Below are 10,031 nucleotides of genomic sequence, written 5' to 3' on the forward strand. Positions count from 1 at the left end.
AAAGATCTATAGATAAAATTTTATTTATTTTGATAAATGATATATTTACACCGATACATATCGACAAGGGAAATAAATTGAGAAATTAGGCATGCTCCAAACACATGCAAGTCAACGGGTTTTATACATCATATCCCATTATAAACGCACACCAAACCGTGTTCGTATTGGTTAGAAGACCTTGGAAAATCAGAATCTTTCAACACCATTTTGGTAAGAACTTCATAGCAGTCCCTATACATTGATGATATTATGAACGTAGCCTAATGTTTCAATTAATTTTTAATAATTATATATGATTTTTTAAATCTTTTAATTCAAAACTCTTTTATTACTTACAATCTCATACTTAAGGTGTACATTTAGTCATTATTCTTTGATTTGACCGTTTTAAGTCCCCATAATTTAGATACTAAAATAATATGGGACTGAATTGAATATTAAGCCTAAAATAAATAGACTAGAAGTCGGTCTGTGCAAACTGGACGGCACCGAAGCTAATAAAAACAGGCGTTTATTTTTTTTCCCTCGACATGCCGTTTCTGATTTTAAAAACAGTTTTTTTTCTCATAATTATTATTCACTAATTAATTAATTAATTAATTATTTTGTCTTTCTTTCTTTTCTTCTATAAATACCCGTTCTTTATTTGCTCCAGCATCTTCCATTTCCACTTTGAAACCTCTTTGGCGATCTTCTGTCTGTCTGTATTTACCAGATTCCGATACTCCTCCAAAAGGAACCCACTGTCGTTATTTGTGTCGTCGGCTGCAATAATTCCAACAAAAAAAAAATTGTTAAATTTGACTTGCGGCTAAGTTTGTTCGAATCGTTTTCGGTTTCTTGTTCCTCTCGACTTCATCGAGGATGGCTTGCTTGGTTTCTCGCACCGGAAGGGACTTGCAGCGTTACGACAATCTCGGACGCCGCCAAGTCGTCGGGTGAGTCCCCCCCTACCCAACCCTTTCTGGTCAGATTTTTCTTCAATGAATGACGAGAAAAGCTAATAAATTTCTTCAAAATTTCGATGATTTGCAGATGCATTCCCTATAGATTTAAATGCAGCAACGATGGAACCGTTACTGATGAGTTGGAGGTTCTCTTAATCTCTTCACAGAAAGGTCAAAAGATGATGTTTCCCAAGGTACTGCAAACAAAAAATGGATTTTTTCCCTCCTTTTCAATACAAAGTATCCATTAAATCATGCACTAAAATTCATCATTTTTTTCCCAATTATTAGGGTGGTTGGGAGCTTGATGAATCCAGGGAAGATGCTGCTTTAAGAGAGTCGGTTGAAGAAGCTGGAGTTATTGGCAATGTTGAGGTTAGCCCTACACTCCTACTAGGTAATAATACCTTGTATAAATCAAAGTTACCGATTAATTATAGTTTTGCATTTGATGAACACAGCTTGAATTGGGGAAGTGGTACTTTCTAAGCAAAAGCCATGGCACATTTTATGAAGGTCACATGTTCCCTCTGCTTGTGAAGGAGGAACTCGACTTCTGGCCGGAGAAGAATCTTCGTCGACGGACTTGGGTAAGCCATTTATCGCATTAATTAACCGAATCAAATCTCGGGTTTTATTTAAATTAACATACGAATCGAGGGATCGCGATTTTTTTTAATTATTTTATTTAAATTGTGCAGATGAATGTGAAGGAAGCTAGGGATGTATGCCAGCATTGGTGGATGAAGGAAGCATTGGACATATTTGTTGAAAGACTGAGTTCTTTGCAGCAATAGAAAGAAAAAACATTTCAATTATCTTTGGTTTAGTAGTAATTGAAGAGGAACTCATTGTCTGTAAATAGGGGTTTTCTCTTTGATTAAAGGGCCAAGGAGACCGTGGCAGCATGGTAGATGTTTTCAGTTTTTTGCATGAGCCATGTTCTCTGTGCCTTCTTTCAGGTCAAGCAGAGAAAATAATATAAACATGTACAATTTATATAAAAAAAACCCCTAAATCTCAAACCTTTTAGAAGGAAAATAACATGAAGAAAATTATTGGGCCAAAGGCAAAAGATTCCATCATTCAATCATTTGATTCTTAATTTGTATTATTTCAAAACTTATTAAAAATTAGGATAAACTATGTATTTAGGACCTAAACTATCAATTTTGGTCGTATCAATTCCTAAACTTTCAATTTTTTCAAAACCATACTTACCGTTTAGTTTTTGTTTCGTTTTAGTATCTCACCGTTAAAAACTTAACGCATTTAGTTGGTCCGTTTTAGTACCTAAACTTTCAATTTTTAAAAAAAATTAATGTTAAATTTTAAACAGGGTTACTAAAGTGAAACAAAAACTAAACTTTAGGCATGATTTTGAAAAAAATTGAAAGTTTAGGTATTATAATATACCAAAATTAATAATTTAAGTACTAAATGTGCAATTTATCCTAAAAATCAAATTAATAAGGAGTCCTTAATCCTTATATCACATTACCGAGGACATCGTTTCAAAAAAAAAAAAAAAATACGCCATCTAGGGGCTTAATGTACCAGAACTAACTAGTAAAAGGCCTAGAGCCGGAAGTTATCTTAGAAACCAATCGCAGATGGGAACCCTTTTGAAAATGGTGAATTGGGTTCGAAAGAAGCCAATAGTATCCGCACTGCTTGCCTTAATTTCGCTAGAAATCGCTTAGTCTTATAAGGTATGGAGAGTTTCTAGTTATCATAGTGTTCGGAAGTTATCTTAGAAACCAATCGCAGATGGGAACCCTTTTGAAAATGGTGAATTGGGTTCGAAAGAAGCCAATAGTATCCGCACTGCTTGCCTTAATTTCGCTAGAAATCGCTTTAGTCTTATAAGGTAATGGAGAGTTTCTAGTTATCATAGTGTTGACGTGAGTTACCTTCCCTTTGCGTCGTATCTTTATCTGAGTTTCGATGCATATAACCTGTTTGATAATATTTTCCATCGATAATGAATATAGCCGTTTTGTGTTCTTTTCGTGTGTCTGAAGAGCCTTTTGCTTCCAGGTACTTCTCAAGGAAAGATATTCAGGTCATTGTAGGATGCGGGTGCCCGAACCTTGATAGGAAAGTTGTCAATTCCGGGAAGCGCTTAAGAGCTCATGTAGGCATTGTTGAAGGAAATGTATGTACTGGGCGTCTTCAATTTATTGTTTCATATAGTTGATGTCGTAAGTGAAAGAGAGGTTCTCTCTGTTTTTCTTTTCCCTGATCACTGGTTGTCTACCTTTCTTTGTAGGTATGCAGCTCCTGCAATTTGAGAGGAAACTGTGATAGGGCGTATGTAAAGGCGAGTGAAGACGAAGTTGGAAGGACCGTGGATGTGATGCGCATTTTGTTGACCTACGGTCTCGACTCTGTCACCGGTTCTGTCGACAACAAACCATGTCAAAACAAATTGGTTAAAGAATCGGTGAGACGACAGCTGAAAGAAATGGTTGGTTATGGCAGAGAAGATCAACGAGCTGACATGCCAAATGCTGCACCCTCAAGAGCGGGTTCTTCACGACACGATTATTCAAGTACACAAGGACACATAAAAGTTCCGATGAAGCCAGACGATTGGCTTTGCCCCAAGTAATTTGATAGCCTATTGTTATTGCAATTTGAAAATTTGGTTATCCAATTGTTTGTTCATTGTGACAGCAATTTGTCTTTGCTTTCTATTTGCTAGATTTGACTTCCTAAATTTTGCAATAAACATCAAGTGCTTGCGCTGTGACGGTTTTTTCGAAGAAAGACTGAGGCAACTACGGGAAGATCATGATCATCTGCCATTAAAGAAGGGAGATTGGATATGTAACAGGTACTGATTCTTAAAGGTCTTTTGAGTTTCTAATGGTGCATTCTTCATCGAAACTTCCAATTCTTACAGATGCAACTTCCTGAATTTTGCAAAGAATACAAGATGTCTGCAATGCAAAGAGAAACCTCCGAAGCGACATCTCAATCCTGGGGAATGGGAATAGGAATCGTGAGTCTTATCTTGCGTTTGATTTCCTTTGAATTCACCAAAGCACCAGTATAACAGCCTTGTTTGATATTATGTGGTGAATTCGAGCGTCTGGAATTATACAGGTGCAACTATATTAACTTCACACAAAATATGATATGCTTGAAATGTGACCACAAGAGTCTCGAATTCTTCAATCACATCCACTGGTGGATTTGAAGGCAACATCAGTAAATTTGAAGGGCAAGACAGAAAGCGATATGAAAGTTCAGATAGATGGAGATTTGTACATGAAGAGAATGTGAAGATGACTGCTTAGATTCAGGGACTGAGAATTCAAAGTTCTTTGATCTCCCCATTACAAGAAGTAAGCCTACCGTGCCACTTGAAACAGACAGGAAACGCAAGTCAACGTCGGAGATGTCGGAGACAGACAAGAATCCCACAAGGATAATGCAAAACGATGAATCTAAATGCAGCAACAGTCGGAGAAGGTCGGAATTGCTCAAATCTTCAGACGATGAAGAGATGGATGGGTGGTTTTGACGTCGATAGAAGAGCAAGCTTAAAGGTTAACTGCTTTATATCTGCATCTAGAAGTGATTGGCATGATCTAGATGAATGTTCTTTTTTATGATAGATTGAGGGAATAATTTTTAGATCAGATCTGTTCGTTTTTTTACTTCAAAAACAACGAAATATGATTAAACGTTAGACCAAATCAAAATAGAAAAATCTTCATTTTAAATCAAAATCAGAAACGATCTGAATCAACATGTATTTTGTACATTTGGGACGAAAGCAAGATTTTATGTTAGAGGGGACGAACTTGATCTCATAAAATTTTTGAGATGAACTTGAACTTATAAAATTTTAGGAGCGAAAACAAATTTTCAATAAAAAAATACATAGATGAAAATTAAAATATATGATAATTTTAAATTTTTAGGGGGCGACCGCCTCACCCACCTCACCTAGGAGCATCCCTAATATATCACTTAAGAAGCACTTCACAATTTTTTTAATATAATATTTGAAATATAAGTTTTATAATCCTTAAATTGATGAAAAATACGTACTTTAACTACTTTTGAACTCACTAATTATATAATATTATTGAAGTTATAATTAAATTATGATTCGATAAATATTATTCAATTTATTCTGAAAAATATAAAAATTTAAGATATAAAATATAGATAATAGAAAAGTGGTCGCCTATACGAGAGGGAAAGAATTTTGTTTTTGGGTTAACTACGAATATATTACCTTAATTATCAGTTTTAATCTGTTTTAGTTTTTAAATTTTTATTTTTTTTTCAAAATTATACATAAAATTTAGTTTTCATTTCATTTTAGTACCCAATTGTTAAAAACTTAACGCGTGTAGTACCTATCTATCATTTTTTTGTCAATTTTAGTACCTAAACTTTCAAATTTTTCAAAAATTAATGATAAATTTTTCATGGGGTACTAAAATGATAAAAAAAACTAAAACTTTTAACGACGGAGTACTAAAGTGAAACAAAAACTAAATTTCAAGTATGTTTTTGGAAATATAAAAAGTTTAGATATTAAAACGGACTAAAACTGATAGTTTATATACTAAATGCGTAATTTACTCTTTATTTTTCTTTATCTCTATTTCATTTCTCTTAACAACCTTACCTTTCCTGACCGCGATCCGAGACAAAGTAGCAGTGGAACATTCAGATGTCAGTTTTGAACAGTTGTTGTTGACTTTTCGATTTTAGATTCCAAGCTTTCTCCTTTAACATTTCCCCTTTATCCTCCTCCATCTTTCTTTTAGTTTTCATATAATTTTACCATAATTTTTTTGGGGGGTTTTCCCCTCTTTTGAATTAAAGGAAACTAATAACTATAGCTGTTTGTTCTTTCTCCCCCCCCAACCTTTGAATTGCGAAGATCGAGAGAACTGATGGGTACAGAAGGATCAAGTGTTGTTGGTAAGTTTTCGATTTGCAAAGCCCTATATTTCTCTTATTTATTACTCAAATTTCCTCTTTTTTCTGTTATCCCTGAAAAATTGTTATTATTCCGCTGCTGTTGTTGCTTTGAAGGTATATGCATCTCTGGGTTTTTCCTTAGGGGAGTGATCATCCTTGGATTTGGTCGAAATAGGGTTTTGGTTTTGATATTGGTGTTCTTTTGTTTAGTTTAATGTTCTTGTTTTTAGATGCTTGAGAATGGAGTTTTTGTGCTTGGTTTGATATTCAAGGTGAGAATTTTTTACAGGAGATTTTTTTTTTAAATTTTAATGGGTTCTATTACCAGTGTGAGATGGGGATCAAATAATAGAAATGTTTATGATTTTTTGTTTGTAGCCTTGAATTTGGAAATTATTTGAAATTGTAGGGATAAAATGAAAGATCTGTTATTTGAAATTTGGATTAAAATAGTTCTGTTATTTGTTTTCCTTTTCACTTTGCGTTCTGAGGTACTCCTCTGAGTTTTAAGGTTATTCGTGATGGTGGGATGCATATGCAACTATTTACGGAGTGCTAGCCATCTTAACTGAACATTTGAAAACAGATGTCTGTGGTTTAGCTTGTATGCTATCGGGATTACTTCAGTTATTTCTGGTATCTTGTTGACTGTTTTGGATTCTTTGACATACCATCCAAGCATTTCCTTTTAGTCTTGGATTTTACGTTTTGCTATTGAAGAAACTTTTGTTTTTAATATTTTTGAGAACTGCATTTTTTAAGGATGGTCTTCGTAAAATCTTCATACGTGACTTTGTTACAATTATGACCTAGGGACTAAAATGTCTGGTCTTGTGCAGTGCCCAGGAATTTCAGATTGCTGGAAGAGCTTGAGAGGGGTGAAAAGGGAATTGGGGATGGAACTGTTAGCTATGGGATGGATGATGCTGATGATATATACATGCAGTCATGGACTGGGACTATTATTGGCCCCCTTAATGTGAGTCCTTCTCTCTCTCTCTTTTATTCTTTTCAGTAGCCCCTGTGTGTGTCTCTGAATTTGAGTGGAAATGTGCAATAATGAGTGTAAGCCAACCTCGAAGTTGACGACTACTTGTAGCTAAGCGAATTTTTGCAAGTTAATGTCATTCTTGATGAGATATTTGACATGTTGTTGGATACCAATAACATGAAAAGAAGATATGCTCGAGGCAAATTAGTCTGTTGCTCAAATTGGAAGACTGCTTCTTTCTGCACCACAGGGTAGAAAATAGTTGACTGTCCTAATTTCGCTTATATTTTGACAATTATAGCTTGTTGAAACATATGAGAAGATAGTAGTGCTTTTCATATTTACGATCTTTTAAAAGACCTTTCTTGGTACCTTTCTATAGGAGTTGCTTAGGACTTTCTACCATCCAAACCCGACTAATTTTAATCGCTATTTCATCACATAATTCACCTGCTTTGTTATTAAATAAAAAGCACTTTGTTTGAAAAGTTGAGCTATTACCTGCAAAACCCATTGAGCCTTATTAAAACTGTGTCACCTAGAATATACAAGCTCTATGATCTAAATCCTTTTTGCAACTCAATTTAGCTGGAGCTTTGAACATTTGAAATATACTTCAATTATTCTCTCATCTTATGACAGTATACAATGTTTGTATTTAACAATTTTAATGCCTTTAACTAAAATTAGAAATCTTCCCAACTTCTTTATTTTGAGAAACTATGTTAGAGATGCACATGCTGATGTAGATATGCTTTCGTTCACTAACGGGACATGCAAATCACCATCAACATGTCGCGTTTACCGCCCTCCAAACTTGTCGTCGTTATTATCTCTTTCTTTATGAAATACGTGCTTACTCATAAAACAGTCAATTCTTGGTAATTTCAATTCATTTAGGTCTAGTTTGTTGCAAATGATAGGATTAGATCAATTGGCTTTTTGTTCAATGCTGTAGGTCATTAGGTCTTCATAGAATGATGGGATGGTTTGATTGATTATCCTACATGGGCAGTATTAGACAATCTTATGGAGAGGAAAACGATTATCATACTGTATAAGATTTTGTAAATGTAATGAGAGCCTTTTTAGTTATGCACGCACCAGGAAGAAAAGCGATGAAGTTAAGAAAATTGACTTGTTAATCTTGTTATTTTGTCCCGTGCATACTTCCATACACTTGATGCGACTTCAATGAAGTTACCATTGCTTTTGAAACTTAATTAATAATGATTTCTCTTAATCCACCTTGTAAGTTGATATCTTACTTGTTTATGCATGTCAGACCGTTCACGAAGGGCGCATATACCAATTGAAACTGTTCTGTGGCAAGGATTATCCAGATAATCCACCAAGTGTGAGGTTCCAAACACGGATAAATATGACCTGCGTAAATCAGGAAACCGGAGTGGTAGGGGATGTTTTTCTCACAACCTTTTATGCTACGGTATGATACTTATAGATCTGTTATATTTCCAGGTTGAACCTAGCCTTTTCCCCATGCTTGCTAATTGGAAAAGGGAGTATACAATGGAAGACACATTGACTCAGCTGAAGAAAGAAATGATGTCTCCACAGAACAGGAGGCTCGCTCAGCCACCTGAAGGTGTGTAGATCTTATAATCTCTTCGTATTATGTCGTTTTCTTAAGCCTGTCCCTTAAGTGAATTTAGTTATCGAGGATGGTCGAATCGTACTATAGAAAGTATTGGCATTTGAATGAAATGGTAGTCTACGTTTATTTGCATATTGATCAACTGAATGTTATTTGCCATATATCGATTCCCCATTGCCCGAATGTTCTCGTTTTTACGCATGTTATGTAAAAATTAAAACGTGATAATATTTTCCTAGGCAACGACGAGGCGAGGCCTGACCAAAAGAGTTTAGCGATGAAGTGTTGTATCGTTTGAAATCACCGAAGACGTTTTGTGTTCACATCTGAGGCAGCTTCCTTAGTTGTCGTTTCGTATTTTCTCAATGAAAAAAGTGCGTCGTTTTCTCTCATTTCGGTTATCTTTCATTGCATGTTATTATAGCCCCGCATTATACCAAGTATTTATTTGTATAGAATATCTAAATTATTAATAATTTTATTAAATTTTGGAATCCGAGGTAATTGTGTTCTAACATATTCAAATCCACGTCTCTAAACTTGGAACAAAATAAAATAATTTTTTTTATCAATTTTTTAAACATTGTTATCACACTCGTTAATTGAATAATAAACTCGACCTAAATATGATATAATTTTTAGAAAATAATGTAATAAGAATCCATCAAACCGTCTCAGTGGTTAAAGAAAGTATTTTTTTTAGGTCTTAGATTCGATCAGTTGTGTTTGCATGTATGTTCATTATCAATGGTTAAGAAAAATTTTAAATAGAAACTATCAAACTTTAGTAGCTAAAGGATACGAGCATTCATAGTATCAAAATTTGAAAGAAATTGTCGAGAATTAGGCGTGTAAATGAACCGAGTTTGAACAAACAAGTCTATGTTCACGTTCGTTTGTTTATATTTGAAAGTGTTCATGTTCAATTCGTGTTCGTTTAATTTTTCAATATCATGTTCGTGTTCATTCATTTATTTTCGAAGGTGCTCGTGTTCATTCATTTAACGTTCGTGAACATGTTCGTTTAGCGTTCGCAAACACGTTCGTTTAGTGATCACGAACATGTTCGTTTAAACGTTCGCGAACATGTTCGTTTAAACGTTCGCGAATATGCTCGTTTAGCGTTCGTGAACACGTTCGTTTAGCGTTCAAGAATATGTTGATTTGGCGTTCGCGGAAATGATCGTTTATATATGTTCAGAAATGTTACTAAAAAATAGAAAAGAACAATTAAACAAAATCACCTACTAAAACTTATATAGCAATCCACAATAACAAAATACAACCTTAAAACATACTAGCAATATTTAGAAACATCCATGAACATTTCCGTCTTAAAACATACTTGAAAATAAAATGGAACAACCAAATCATACGAGTAGCAGCTTAGCAAAACGTCATCCGTCACATATCGAACAACACAATCAAAACAACAAAATAAAATGGCAGGCACAACCAAAATATCCCTCCTAAAACGTTAATCAATTCACCTGCAGAACCTAAGAAATAACAACAAACATCA

The 10,031-nt window shown here is 34.5% G+C and overlaps 2 protein-coding genes and 1 pseudogene across 2 annotated transcripts; all 3 read left to right on the forward strand.

Moving 5' to 3' along the window:
• The first annotated feature begins 807 nt into the window (after positions 1–807).
• On the forward strand, positions 808–1,822 carry LOC120211264 (nudix hydrolase 17, mitochondrial-like). The gene is made up of 5 exons (XM_039209848.1): positions 808–941; positions 1,039–1,144; positions 1,242–1,325; positions 1,652–1,767; positions 1,799–1,822. Exons 1-4 carry the CDS (start codon positions 868–870, stop codon positions 1,745–1,747), a joined length of 360 nt encoding a protein of 119 aa, XP_039065779.1. The 5' UTR covers positions 808–867; the 3' UTR covers positions 1,748–1,767; positions 1,799–1,822.
• Positions 1,823–2,563: 741 nt separating this feature from the next.
• Positions 2,564–4,212, forward strand: LOC120211338 (annotated as a pseudogene).
• Positions 4,213–5,619: 1,407 nt separating this feature from the next.
• LOC120211496 (ubiquitin-conjugating enzyme E2 variant 1A-like) lies at positions 5,620–8,901 on the forward strand. The gene is made up of 5 exons (XM_039210025.1): positions 5,620–5,903; positions 6,743–6,882; positions 8,180–8,305; positions 8,374–8,500; positions 8,749–8,901. Exons 1-5 carry the CDS (start codon positions 5,876–5,878, stop codon positions 8,805–8,807), a joined length of 480 nt encoding a protein of 159 aa, XP_039065956.1. The 5' UTR covers positions 5,620–5,875; the 3' UTR covers positions 8,808–8,901.
• Positions 8,902–10,031: the final 1,130 nt, after the last annotated feature.

The sequence above is a fragment of the Hibiscus syriacus genome, unplaced genomic scaffold (genome assembly GCF_006381635.1).
Source record: "Hibiscus syriacus cultivar Baekdansim isolate YM2019G1 unplaced genomic scaffold, ASM638163v2 tig00109972_pilon, whole genome shotgun sequence".
NCBI lineage: Eukaryota > Viridiplantae > Streptophyta > Magnoliopsida > Malvales > Malvaceae > Hibiscus > Hibiscus syriacus.